Here is a 15093-nt window from a genome sequence, read left to right on the forward strand (position 1 = left end):
GCCTCCTGTCTGCATTAATACATTTCATATGTATAATGTACTTGCTTAAAACCTTGGATGAAAAAATTTTCAGTATTCCATGCTCACCTGAAAAGCAGCTCCATTATTTGTTTTCATGGATACAGTACAGTTTCATCTGTTACTGCTCAGAATGAATGTTGTAATTTTTTTTTATTATGCTGAATATGTTAATATGTATGTAGAATGGCTCTATAAAAAAAACCTGAAAAATTGCTCACTGCTGGCACCTGATAATGGCCACTTCTCAGAAATTCCCCAATTGGGTTCAGTAATGAATGGTGGGATAAACAGGTGAATCACACACATATATTTTTAGTAGGGAGAAGGAAGGGGATGAAGAAGAAGTAGGAGTATGTGGACAAAGTAGGGAAAGAAGAAGAGGATGAGGACAAGGAGAGAGAGAGAGAGAGAGAGAGAGAGAGAGAGAGAGAGAGAGAGAGAGAGAGAGAGAGAGAGAGAGAGAGAGAGAGAGAGAGAGAGAGAGAGAGAGAGAGATGGTGAGCAGATAGCCAGTTGGTGTGAAATAATCTGCCAAATCATCACCATCCATCCATCTGTTGCATCTTTTTCAGTAATTGTGAATACTACTACCATCTTTGTCTCAGCTTATTGTTTTAAGTTAGGAGACATCATGCAATGCTCAAAAGCCATTAATTGTGCCATATATATGTTTGAATTGCTACAGTGAGTGGCAGAGTATGGGGGGGAATCATACACAATAGTATGAAATGTGAGGAGGGGAAGGAGGAAGAAGAGAGAGAGAGAGAGAGAGAGAGAGAGAGAGAGAGAGAGAGAGAGAGAGAGAGAGAGAGAGAGAGAGAGAGAGAGAGAGAGAGAGAGAGAGAGAGAGAGAGAGAGAGAGAGAGAATGGGCACACCTGAAAGGTGAAAAGATGGTACAGGAGTACTCAGTGAAGTGTAAGTTACAGGTGGCCTTCAGAGACTTAAAAAGAAAACATAAAAAGTTATTAGGAATGCCCTCTAGAATGCCCCTTAAAATTTATGTTGCAGGAGAGCACTAATTTAAGGGAATTAAGCTATTGTAACCAACTTTTCTTATTTGCTGACTGTTACAGATTTCAAGTAGTGAATATAGTCAAGTGTCACATTGGGCAAGAGCACAATGAAGAAGCATGGACACTATTGGCAATGCTGTCAGGCTACATCACTATCAAGAATGTTGCTTTTGCTGTTGACTACTTTGAGCAACACTGCCAGAACACAGCAGAGGTGTGTAATGAATTCAGATTGTGACTTAGATTTTATGATGATGAATTATATAAAATAAAATAATTATACAAGTTTGCCATTTCCAGTAAAAGTTTGATAGCCATATGGCAATATTTAGCTCATTAAAATTATTATATATGATTTATGTTGAGCACACCCCTCTCTTCAGAAATCTCAATTTTTTTCTCTTTAATTTTGTTTAATTTGGTTTTGCCAGTTTTTATAATCTGAAAAAAAAAATTCTATATAAATATTAGGTCATTGTACATCTGGCATCTTAGTAGGTGTGAGAATGTGAGTTCCTAAGGACTAGCTCCCCAGTGTCTGCCAGAGTCATGGCATGAATGGATCTGTGATGCCCACAGAAAACTGGTGATGTCTCAAAAGTTATCATTACTTAGATCAATATTTTATTTATTTATTTTTTCTTATATTTAAGAAGGTCACTGTCCAAGGGAGACAAAACCGGAAAAAAAAAGATCCCACTTGGGCACCAGTCTGAAAAGAGATGTCAAGAGAATCAATGAAAACTGAAGGATAAGTGTCTTGAAAGAGGAAGGAAATACAGAAGTAGGCAGGAAGTTCCAGAATTTACCAGAGAAAGGAATGAATGACTGAGCATACTGATTAACTTTTGCATTAGAAAGATGGACAGAATAGGGATGAGAGAAAGAAGAAAGTCTTGTGCAGTGAGTCTGTAGGAGGCGAGGCATGTAGTTAGTAAGATCAGAAGAGCAGTTAGCATGAAAATAGTGGTAGAAGATAGCAAGAGATGCAACATTGTGGCAATGAGAAAGAGGCTGAAGACAATCAGTTAGAGGAGAGGAGTTGATGAAATGAAAAGCTTTTGATTTCACACTGTCTAAAACAGCGGTATGACTGGAATCCATACATGTGAAGCATACTCCATACATGGGTGGATAAGACCCCTGTACAGAGTTAGCAGCTGGGGGTGTGAGAAAAACTGGCAGAAATGATTCAGAATGCCTAACTTCATAGAAGCTGTTTTATCTACAGATGAGATGTGGTTTCCAGTTTAGATTATAAGTAAAGGACAGACTGAGGATGTTCATTGTAGAAGAGGGGGACAGTTGAGTGTCATTGAAGAAGAGGGGATAGTTTTCTGGAAGGTTGTGTTGAGTTGACAGATGGAGGAATTGAGTTTTTGAGCCAATGAATAAATACTAAGTTTTCTCAGCCCCAATCAGAAATTTTAGAGAGATCAGAAGTCAGGTGCTCTGTGGCTTCCCTGCATGGATTGTTTATTTCCTGAAAGGTTGGATGTCTACAAAATGATGTGGAAAAGTGCAGGGTGGTATCATCAGTGTAGGAGTGGATAGAACAAGAAGTTTGGTTTAGAAGATCATTGATGAATAATAGGAAGAGAGTGGGTGACAGGACAGAACCCTGAGGAACACCACTGTTAATTAATAGATTTAGGATAAGAACAGTGACTGTCAACCACAATGGCAATAGAACGGTCAGAAAGGAAACTTGACATGAAGTTATAGAGAGAAAGATAGAAGCTGTTGGAGGTTATTTTGGAAATCAAAGCTTTGTGCCAGACTCTATCAAAAGCTTTTGATATGTCCAAGGCAACAGCAAAAGTTTCACCAAAATCTCTAAAAGAGGATGACCAAGACTCAGTAAGGAAAGCCAGAAGATCACCAGTAGAGCAGCCTTGATGGAACCCATACTAGAGATCAGGTAGAAGGTTGCGAAGTGATAGATGTTTAAGAATCTTCCTGTTGAGTATAGATTAAAAAATTTTTAGATAGGCAGGAAATTAAAGCAATAGGACGGTAGTTTGAGGGATTAGAACGGTCACCCTTTTTAGGAACAGGCTGAATGTAGGCAAACTTCCATCAAGAAGGAAAGTTAGATGTTGACAGACAGAGCTGAAAGAGTTTGACTAGACAAGGTGCAAGCACGGAGGCACAGTTTTGGAGAACAATAGGAGGGACCCCATCAGGTCCATAAGCCTTCCGAGGGTTTAGGCCAGCAAGGGCATGGAAAACATCATTGCAAAGAATTTTAATAGGTAACATGAAGTAGTCAGAGGGTGGAGAAGAGGGAGGAACAAGCCCAGAATTGTCCAAGGTAGAGTTTTTAGCAAAGGATTGAGTGAAGAGTTCAGCTTTAGAAATAAATGTGATAGCAGTGGTGTCATCTGGTTGAAATAAAGCAAAGTTATTGGAGATATTTTTGGCTAGATGCCAGAAGTCATAAGGAGAGTTAGATCTTGAAAGGTTTTGACACTTTCTGTTAATGAAGGAGTTTTTGGCTAGTTGGAGAACAGACTTGGTATGTTTCCGGGCAGAAATATAAAGTGCATGAGATTCTGGTGATGGAAGGCTTAAATACCTTTTGTGGGCCACCTCTCTATCATGTATAGCACGAGAACAAGCTGTGTTCAACCAAGGTTTGGAAGGTTTAAGTCGAGATAAAGAGTGAGGAATGTATGCCTCCATGCCAGACACTATCACCTCTGTTATGTGCTCAGCACACAAAGACGGGTCTCTGACATGGAAGCAGTAGTCATTCCAAGGAAAATCAGCAAAATACCTCCTCAGGTCCCCCCAACTAGCAGAGGCAAAACGCCAGAGGCACCTTCGCTTAGGGGGATCCTGAGGAGGCATTGGAGCGATAGGACAAGATACAGATATGAGATTGTGATTGGAGGAGCCCAATGGAGAAGGAAGGATGACAGCATAAGCAGAAGGATTAGAGGTCAGGAAAAGGTCAAGAATGTTGGGTGTATCTCCTAGACAGTCAGGAATACGAGTAGGGTGTTGCACCAATTGGTCTAGGTCGTGGAGGGTTGCATAGTTGAAGGCTAGTTCACCAGGATGGTCAGTGAAGGGAGAGCAAAGCCAAAACTGGTGGTGAACATTGAAGTCTCCAAGAATGGAGATTTCTGCAAAAAGGAAGAGGGTCAGAATGTGCTCCACTTTTTAAGTTAAATAGTCAAAGAATTTCTTATAGTCAGAGGAGTTAGGTGAGAGGTATACAGCACAGATAAATTTAGTTTGAGAGTGACTCTGTAGTCGTAGCCAGTTGGTGGAAAACTTGGAAAATTCAAGAGCATGGGCACAAAAGCAGGTTAAGTCATTGCACACATAAACACAACATCCAGCTTTGAATAAAAGATGAGGATAGAGAAAGTAGGAGGGAACAGAAAAGGGACTACTGTCAGTTGCCACAGACACCTGAGTTTCAGTGAGGAAAAGAAGAGGAGGTTTAGAAGAGGAGAGGTGGTATTCTACAGATTGAAAATTAGATCTTAGACCATGAATGTTGCAGAAGTTAATGAAGAAAAAGTTGAGGAGGGTGTCAAGACACTTAGGGTCATTGACAGAAAGGCAGTCCGACCTGGGGACATTTATGGTCCCCTTCCCAGATGGGGACTCCGAGGCTGGTGTATGAGTCGCCATGATAATTTTGAAACATAGATGTTAATAGACAGAGTTGAAAGAGTTTGACTAGGTAAGGTGCAAGCACGGAGCCACAGTTTCAGAGAACAATAGGAGGGATCCCATCAGGTCCAAAAGCCTGTGAGGGCATGGAAAACATCACTGTGAAGGATTTTAATGGGTAGCATGAAATAGTCAGAGGGTGGAGGAGAGGAAAGAACTAACCCTGCATCATTCAAGATAGAGTTTTTAACAAAGTTCAGCTTTATAAATATATGAGATAGCAGTGGTGCCATCAGGCTGAAATATAGGAGAGAAAAATGAAGAACCAAAGTTACTGGAGATGTTTTTGGCTAGGTACCAGAAGTCATGGGATCTTGAAAGATTTTGACACTATTAATGAAAGAATTTTTGGCTAGTTGGAGAACAGACAGCATCATTTTGAGCAGAAACATAAAGCACATGAGATTCAAGTGATGGATGGCTGAAGTACCATTTGTGGGCCACCTCTATCATGTATAGCATCAAAATAGGCTGTGCTAAACCAAGGTTTCGAAGGTTTAGGTTGAGAGAAAGAGTGAGAAATGTACGCTTTAATGCCAGACACTATTACCTCTGTTATGGGCTCAGCAGACAGAGACAGGTCTCTGAAACGGAAGCAACAGTCATTTCAAGGAAAATCAGCATAATACCTCCTTAGGACCCCCCACTAGCAAGGACAAAACAGCAGAGGCACCTCTGCTTTGGCGGATCCAAGATACGGATGAGATTGTGATTGGAGGAGCCCATTAGAGAGAATAGGGTGACAGCATAAGCAGAAGGATTAAGGGTTAGAAAAAGGTCAAGAATGTATGGCATATCTCCAAGACGGTCAGGAATGTGAGTAGGGTGTTGCACCAGTTGCTGTAGGCTGTAGAGGATAGCAAAGTTAAAGGCTGGTTCACCAGAATGATCAGTGAAGGGGAAGGAAAAACCAAAGCTGGTGGTGAACACTGAGATCTCCAAGAATGGAGATCTCTGCAAAAGGGAAGAGAATCAGAATGTGCTCCACTTTGGAATTTAAGTAGTCAAACAATTTCTTATAGTCAGAGGAGTTTGGTGAGAGGTATACAGCACAGATAGATAAATTTAGTTTGAGAGTAACTGTAGTTGTAGCCAGATGGTGGAATACCCGGAAGATTCAAGAGCTTGGGCATAGGAGCAGGTTAAGTCATTGTGCACATAGAGGCAACATTTTGATTGAAAATGAGGATAAAGAAAGTAGGAGGGAACAGAAAAGGGGCTACTATTAGCTGCCTGAAACATCTGTGTTTCAGTAAAGAAAAGATGAGGTTTAGTAGAAGAGGGATGGTGTTCTACAGATTGAAAGTTAGATCTTAGACTGCAAATGTTGTAGAAGTTAATGAAGAAAAAGTTGAGGGGGGTGTTAAGACACTTAGGGTCGATACCAGAAGAGCAGTCTCACCTGGGGACATTAGTGGACCCCCCCTCCAGATGGGGACTCAGAGGAAGAGGCAGTAGGCACCTGCCGAAATGATAATTACTCCCAGTGAGGTCTAAAGCACTGGATCAGGGTGTGCTGTGAACTTATCATTAAATGCAGCTGTGACCTTACTGAATGTTTCTCTTTGTCTCACAATACAAGGGGGCAGTCACAGCCTGCCCTCTAAAGACAACTCTCTTCCTCCACACAAAACTAGAAGCACCTAATAACACACACACCCTTCACTCAAAAAAATTCAAAATTATCATGGTGACTCCTACACCAGCCTCGGAGTCCCCACTTGGGGGAGGGAACCACAAATGTCCCTAGGTCAGACTGCCCTTCTGACAACAACCCTAAGTGTCTTGACACCCCCTTCAACTTTTTTTTCATTAACTTTTGCAACATTCACGGTCTAAGATCTAATTTTCAATCTGTAGAACACCACCTCTCCTCTTCTAAATCTCATCTTCTTTTCCTCACTGAAACTCAGGTGTCTGAGGCAACTGACTGTAGCCTCTTTTCTGTTCCCTCCTACTTTCTCTATCCTCATTTTCAATCTAAAGTTGGATGTTGTGTTTATGTGCACAATGACTTAACCTGCTCTCGTGCCCATGCTCTTCAATCTTCTGAGTTTTCCACCATCTGGTGGACTACAGAGTCACTCTCAAACTAGATTTATCTATGCTGTATATCTCTCACCTAACTCCTCTGACTATAAGAAATTCTTTGACTAGTTAACTTCCAAAGTGGAGCACATTCTGACTCTTCCCTTTTGCAATTATCTCCAATCTTGGAGATTTTAATGTTCACCACCAGCTTTGGCTTTCCTCTCCCTTCACTGGTGAATTAGCCTTCAACTTTGCTATTCTCCATATCCTAGAGCAATTGGTGCAACACCTTACTCATAATCCTGACCATCTTGGAGATACGTTCAACATTCTTGACCTTTTCTTGACCTCTAATCCTTCTGCTTATGCTGTCACCCTCTCTTCTCTATTGGGCTCCTCCGATCACAATCTCATATCTGTATCTTGTCCTATCACTCCGATCTCTCCTCAGGATTCCCCTAAGTGAAGGTGCCTCTGGTGTTTTGCCTCTGCTAGTTGGGGGGACCTGAGGAGGTATTTTGCTGATTTTCCTTGGAATGACTACTGCTTCCGTGTCAGAGACCCGTCTTTGTGTGCTGAGCACATAACAGAGGTGATAGTGACTGGCATGAAGGCATACATTCCCCACTCTTTTCCTCAACCTAAACCTTTCAAACCTTGGTTTAACACAGCCTCTTCTCGTGGTATGTATGATAGAGAGGTGGCCCACAAAGGGTATTTAAGCGTTCCATCATCAGAATCTCATGCACTTTATATTTCTGCCGAGAACCATGCCAAGTCTGTTCTCCAACTAGCCAAAAACTCCCTCATTAACAGAAAGTGTCAAAATCTTTGAAGATCTAACTCCCCTCGTGACTTCTGGCATCTAACCAAAAATATCTCCAATAACTTTACTTCTTCTTTCCCTCCTTTATTTCAACCAAATGGTATCACTGCTATCACATCTATCTCTAAAGCTGAACTCTTCGCTCAAACCTTTGTGAAAAACTCTACCTTGGACAATTCAGGGCTTTTCCTCCCTCTCCTTCACCCTCTGACTACTTCATGCTACCTATTAAAATTCTTTGCAACGATGTTTTCCATGGCCTTGCTGGGCTAAACCTCAGGAAGACTTATGGACCTGATGGGGTCCCTCCTATTGTTCCCCGAAACTGTGCCTCCGTGCTTGCATCCTGCCTATTCAAACTCTTTCAGCTCTCTCTGTTAACATCTTCCTTTCCTTCTTGCTGGAAGTTTGTCTACATTCAGCCTGTTTCTAAAAATGATGACCATTCAAATCCCTCCGTCCTATTGCTTAAATTTCTTGGCTATTTGAAGTTTTTGAATCTATCCTCAACAGGAAGATTCTTAATCATCTATCACTTCAAAACCTTCTATCTGATTGCCAGTATGGGTTCCGTCAAGGCTGCTCTACTGGTGATCTGGTTTTCCTTGCTGAGTCTTGGTCATCCTCTTTTAGCGATTTTGATGAAACTTTTGCTTTTGCCTTGGATATATCAAAGGTTTTGATAGTGTCTGGCACAAAGCTTTGATTTCCAAACTACCCTCCTAAGGCTTCTATCCTTCTCTCTATAACTTCATCTCAAGTTTGCTTTTTGACTGTTCTATTATTGCTGTGGTAGATGGTCACTGTTCTTCTCCTAAATCTATTAACAGTGGTGTTCTTCAGGGTTTTGTTCTGTCAACCACTTTCTTCTTTTTATTCTTGAATGACCTAAACCATACTTCTTGTCCTATCCACTCCTATGCTGATGATACCACCCTGCACTTTTCAATGTCTTTTCATAGACATCCAACCTTTAAGGAAGTAAACATTTCATGCAGGGAAGCCACAGAACACCTGACTTTTGATCCTTCTAAAATTTCTGATTGGGGCAGAGCAAACTTGGTATTGTTCAATGCCTCAAAATTCTCAATTTCTTCATTTATCAACTCAACACAACCTTCCAGATAGCTATCCCCTCTTCTTCAAAGACACTCAACTGTCCCCCTCTTCTATGCTGAACATCCTTGGTCTGTCCTTTACTTAAAATCTGAACTGGAAACTTCACATCTCATCTCTAGCTAAAACAGTTTCTATGAAGTTAGGCGTTATGAGATGTGTCCGCCTGCTTTTCTCACTCCTCCAGCTGCTAACTCTGTACAAGGGCCTTATCCGTCCATGTATGGAGTATGCTTCACATGTCTTGGGGGGTTACACTCAGACCGCTGTTTTAGACAGGGTGGAATCAAAAGCTTTTTATCTCATCAACTCCTCTCCTCTAACTATCTTCAGCCTCTCTTTCATCGCTGCAGTGTTGCATCTTTAGCTATCTTCTACTGCTATTTTGTTGCTAACTACTATTTTGATCTTGCTTGCTGCATGCCTCCCTTCATCCCGTGGCCTCGCTGCACAAAACTTTTTGCTTTCTCACCCCTATTCTATCCACTTCTAATGCAAGAGTATTTTCAATATTTTCAATAATTCATCCCTTTCTCTGGTAAACTCTGGAACTCCCTGCCTGCTTCTGTATTTCCACCTTCCTATGACTTGAATTCCTTCAAGAGGGAGTTTTCAAGACACTTATCGTTCAATTTTTGACTACTGCTTTGGACCCTTTTCTAGGACTGGCATCTCAGTGGGCCTTTTTTTTTTCTTTTATTGGATTTTTGCTGCCCGCGGCCAGTGCCCCTCCTACTTGAAAAAAAAAAAGAAAAAAAAAGAAAAGGAGTCACTATGATGATTTTGAACTTTGAAGGGTGTGTGTGTGTAATTGGATGCATGTAATTTTGTGTGAAGGAAGAGAGTTGTCTTTAGAGGACAGGCTGTGACTGCCCCCTTGTTTTGTGAGACATAAAGGGAATTCATTGAGGTCACAACTGGGTTAATGGTAAGTTCACAGCACCCCCTGATCCAGTGCTTTAGACTTCACTGGGAATAATTATCGTTTTGGCAGGTATCTACTGTGTCCTGCTTCATTTATTTTTAGCATGTTGGAATTTTAAAAGTAGCTCCAGAAAGAGGATTAAACATTGAATATTTTGACAGATTGAATTTGTATATAAGGTAAATAATAATTGTTATTTTGATTTATTTCTGGGGCAATGCATTGGAAGAAAATTTATGAATATTTTGCAATTTTTCTCCGGAATGGAGTAAAATATTAAAAAGTTACATTGTCATTTTATAGTTACATGTCTAGTTACTACAGGGGCAAAATGTGATTGAAAGTGAACTGACAGAAGTGTCTATCTTTCTATTATAGTGAATGTCATTTTTTATTTGTTTTTTTTTCCATTTTACTTTTTTCCTAAAAACTACTCATCCAAATAAAATCAAATTTTTCTAGATATGCCCTTGCCCAATCCCATAAAACATATAAAAATGTTATGTAAATAGACATAATATGAATGTCACCACTTAAGTAACTGGTGTTGTCTCCTTAAGGAGGCTGTCCCCCCCGCCTTTTTTTTTTATCTTCATTATTTGTTCTTTTGCCATTAAATTTTTATGGTAAATCAAAATTAGTATGTATGTAAGTGCTATTGTCCAAGAGTCCTCCCAGTATGCCATTTTGATACAACCATTCCCCCATCCCCTCAGAATGGTACCTATTTTTGAAATCTATCACCTTTTACAATTTTTAATTATAGTTATGTGCTTTACATACAGGTAAGGCCAGTCTATAATCTTTGACATAACACAGTGTTTTCCTTTTATTTTGCCTTTTTTTGTCAAGTGAATTTTTGTCCAAGTGCAACTCTTACTGTTGAAATCTCAGGAAAATAAAAATAAAAAATTTTGTATTTCAATACTTAAAAATATCTGTTGCATTAACTTGTCTGTGGTTACTGATATTATAAAGTGTGTAGTTCCCATGGTCATGAAAAATGGGAAAAAAAAAAAAATAGAATATATATATATATATATATATATATATATATATATATATATATATATATATATATATATATATATATATATATATATATATATATATATATATATATATATATATATATATATATATATATATATATATATACAGGGTGTCCCATATGGAGGAGGCAGAAGAGACCTGCCGAAGTGGTAATTACTCCCAGTGAGGTCTAAAGCACTGTTGAGGGGGTGCTGTGAACTTATCATTAAACCCAGCTGTGACCTCACTGAACATTTCTCTTTGTGTCTCACAACACAAGGGGGCAGTCACAGCCTGCCCCCTCTAAAGACAACTCTCTTCCTCCACACAAAACTACAAGCACCTAATAACACACACACCCTTCATTCAAAAATTTTAAAATCATCATGGCGACTCCTACACCAGCCTCGGAGTCCCCATCTGGGGAGGAGACCATAAATGTCTCCAGGTCAGACTGCCTTTCTGTCGACGACCCTAAGTGTCTTGACACCCCCCTCAACTTTTTCTTCATTAACTTCTGCAACATTCACAGTCTAAGATCTAATTTTCAATCTGTAGAACACCATCTCTCCTCTTCTAAACCTCATCTTCTTTTCCTCACTGAAACTTGGGTGTCTGAGGCAACTGGCAGTACCCCCTTTTCTGTTCCCTCCTACTTTCTCTATCCTCATTTTCGATCCAAAGCTGGATGCTGTGTTTATGTGCGCAATGACTTAACCTGCTCTCGTGCATACACTCTTGAATCTTCGAGTTTTCCACCATCTGGCTACAACTACAGAGTCACTCTCAAACTAAATTTATCTGTGCTGTACACCTTTCACCTAACTCCTCTGACTATAAGAAATTCTTTGACTACTTAACTTTCAAAGTGGAGCACATTATGACCCTCTTCCCTTTTGCAGAAATCTCCATTCTTGGAGACTTCAATGTTCACCACCAGCTTTGGCTTTCCTCTCCCTTCACTGACCATCCTGGTGAACTAGCCTTCAACTTTGCTATCCTCCACAACCTAGAGCAATTGGTGCAACACCCTACTTGTATTCCTGACCGTCTTGGAGATATGCCCAACATTCTTGACCTTTTCCTGACCTCTAATCCTTCTGCTTATGCTGTCACTCTTTCTTCTCCGTTGGGCTCCTCTGATCACAATCTCATATCTGTATCTTGTCCTATCGCTCCAATCCCTCCTCAGGATACCCCTAAGCGAACGTGCCTCTTGTGTTTTGCCTCTGCTAGTTGGGGGGACCTGAAGAGGTATTTTGCTGATTTTCCTGGGAATGATTACTGCTTCCGCGTCAGAGACCCATCTTTGTGTGCTGAGTGCATAACAGAGGTGATAGTATCTGGCATGGAGGCATACATTTCTCACTCTTTTTCTCGTCCTAAACCTTCTAAACCTTGGTTTAACACAGCTTGTTCTCATGCTATACATGATAGAGAGGTGGCCCATAAAAGGTAGTTAAGCTTTCCATCACCAGAATCTCCTGCACTTTATATTTCTGCCCGGAACCATGCCAAGTCTGTTCTCCAACTAGCCAAAAACTCCTTCATTAACAGAAAGTGTCAAAACCTTTCAAGATCTAACTCCTCTCGTGACTTCTGGCATCTAGCCAAAAATATCTCCAATAACTTTGCTTTTTCTTCTTTCCCTCCTCCATTTCAACCAGATGGCACCACTGCTATCACATCTATTTCTAAAGCTGAACTCTTTCCTCAGATCTTTGCTTAAAACTCTACCTTGACAATTCTGGGCTTGTTCCTTCCTCTCCTCCACCCTCTGACTACTTCATGCCACCTATTAAAATTCTTCCCAATGATGTTTTCCATGGCCTTGTTGACCTAAACCCTCGGAAGGCTTATGGACCTGATGGGGTCCCTTCTATTGTTCTCTGAAATTGTGCCTCCGTGCTTGCACCTTGCCTAGTCAAACTCTTTCAGCTGTCTGTCAACATCTACCTTTCCTTCTTGATGGAAGTTTGCCTACATTCAACCTGTTCCTAAAAAGGGTGACCGTTCTAATTCCTCAAACTTCCGTCCTATTGCTTTAATTTCCTGCTTATCTAAAGTTTTTGAATCTATCCTCAACAGGAAGATTCTTAAACATTTATCACTTCACAACCCTCTATCTGATCGCCAGTACAGGTTCCATCAAGGCCGCTCTACTGGTGATCTGGCTTTCCTTACTGAGTCTTGGTCATCCTCTTTTAGAGATTTTGGTGAAACTTTTGCTTTTGCCTTGGACATATCAAAAAGCTTTTGATAGAATCTAGCACAAAGCTTTGATTTCCAAACTACCCTCGTACGGCTTCTATTCTTCTCTCTGTAACTTCATCTCAAGTTTTCTTTCTGACCATTCTATTGTTGCTGTGGTACACGGTCACTATTCTTCTAAATCTATTAACAGTGGTGTTCCTTTGGGTTCTGTCTTGTCACCCACTCTCTTCTTATTCATTAATGAGCTAAACTAAACTTCTTGTCCTATCCACTCCTACGCTGATGATACCACCTTGCACTTTTCCACGTCTTTTCATAGATGTCCAACCCTTCAGGAGGTAAACATTTCATGCAGAGAAGCCACAGAATGCTTGACTTCTGATCTTTCTAGAATTTCTGATCGGGGCAGAGCAAACTTAGTATTGTTCAATGCCTCAAAAACTCAGTTCCTCCATCTATCAACTCGACACAACCTTCCAGACGACTATCCCCTCTTTTTGAATGACACTCAACTGTCCCCCTCTTCTACACTGAACATCCTCAGTCTGTCCTTTACTTATAATCTGAACTGGAAACTTCACATCTCATCTCTAGCTAAAACAGCTTCCATGAAGTTAGGCGTTCTGAGACGTCTCCGCCAGTTTTATTCACCCCCCCAGCTGCTAACTCTGTACAAGGGCCTTATCCGTCCATGTATGGAGTATGCTTCACATGTCTGGGGGTGTTCCAATCATACTGCTCTTCTACACAGGGTGGAATCAAAAGCTTTTCATCTCATGAATTCCTCTCCTCTAACTGACTGTCTTCAGCCTCTCTCTCACCGCCGCAATATTGAATCTCTAGCTGTCTTCTACCACTATTTTCATACTAACAGCTCTTCTGATTTTGCTAACTGCATGCCTCCCCTCCTCCCGTGGCCTCACTGCACAAGACTTTCTTCTTTCTCTCAACCCTATCCTGTCCACCTCTCTAATGCAAGAGCTAACCAGTATTCTCAATCATTCATCTCTTTCTCTGGTAAACTCTGGAACTCCCTGCCTGCTTCTCTATTTCCACTTCCTATGACTTGAATTCCTTCAAGAGGGAGGTTTCAAGACACTTATTCATCAATTTTTGACTACTGCTTTGACCCTTTTATGGGACTGGCATTTTAATGGGGATTTTTTTTTTTTAGATTTTTGTTGTCCTTGGCCAGTGTTCTTCCTACATAAAAAAAAAAAGTTTCCATATATATATATAGGAAAAATCATAAGAAATTATAGAATTATAGAAAAAACAGTTTTATTTATATGATATGCTCTACATGACTGCCTTTGTGCTGAAAACACATTTCAGTGTATGTCCTCCACTGCTGAAGAACATTCAAACACATCTGGATTTATACTTGTAATGGTTCATGATACCATATGTATGGAAACATATGGTATCATGAACACCATTACAAGTATAAATCCAGATGTGTTTGAATGTTCTTATATATATATATATATATATATATATATATATATATATATATATATATATATATATATATATATATATATATATATATATATATATATATATATATATATATATATATATATACTTATATATATATATATATATATATATATATATATATATATATATATATATATATATATATATATATATATATATATATATATATATATATATATATATATATATATATATATATATATATATATATATATATATATATATATATATATATATATATATATATATATATATATATATATATATATATATACTTATATATATATATATATATATATATATATATATATATATATATATATATATATATATATATATATATATATATATATATATATATATATATATATATATATATATATATATATATATATATATATATATATATATATATATATATATATATATATATATATATATATATATATATATATATATATATATATATATATATATATATATATATTGTAGCCAAAAATAGTTCCACAAGAAGAAAATAATATGAAAAGTCCTCCTTACATTTTTATCATGCATCCTGCTGGCATTTAACTGACACCTCAGATGCAGCTTTGTCAGATATAATCTTGCTAATGGCATACACTTGTCTCCTAACAGTTGTTTTTCTTTTTACAGCATATTATGGTATGTATATTGTTCCATGCCTTTTTGTTTTATTTGCAGTTTCTCTTTAGTATATAT

At 38.9% G+C, this 15093-nt stretch overlaps 1 protein-coding gene across 1 annotated transcript in view; it reads left to right on the forward strand.

Annotated features, from left to right (window-relative positions):
* Positions 1-1057: 1057 nt before the first annotated feature.
* Positions 1058-15093, forward strand: part of LOC135107181 (uncharacterized) — a 15092-nt gene continuing 1056 nt past the window's right edge. The window contains exon 1 of the mRNA XM_064016856.1: positions 1058-1250. Coding sequence (XP_063872926.1) covers positions 1170-1250 — 81 coding nt within the window. The 5' untranslated portion in view covers positions 1058-1169. The remainder of the gene's footprint in view (positions 1251-15093) is intronic.

Source organism: Scylla paramamosain, chromosome 15 (assembly GCF_035594125.1).
Source record: "Scylla paramamosain isolate STU-SP2022 chromosome 15, ASM3559412v1, whole genome shotgun sequence".
Classification (NCBI taxonomy): domain Eukaryota; kingdom Metazoa; phylum Arthropoda; class Malacostraca; order Decapoda; family Portunidae; genus Scylla; species Scylla paramamosain.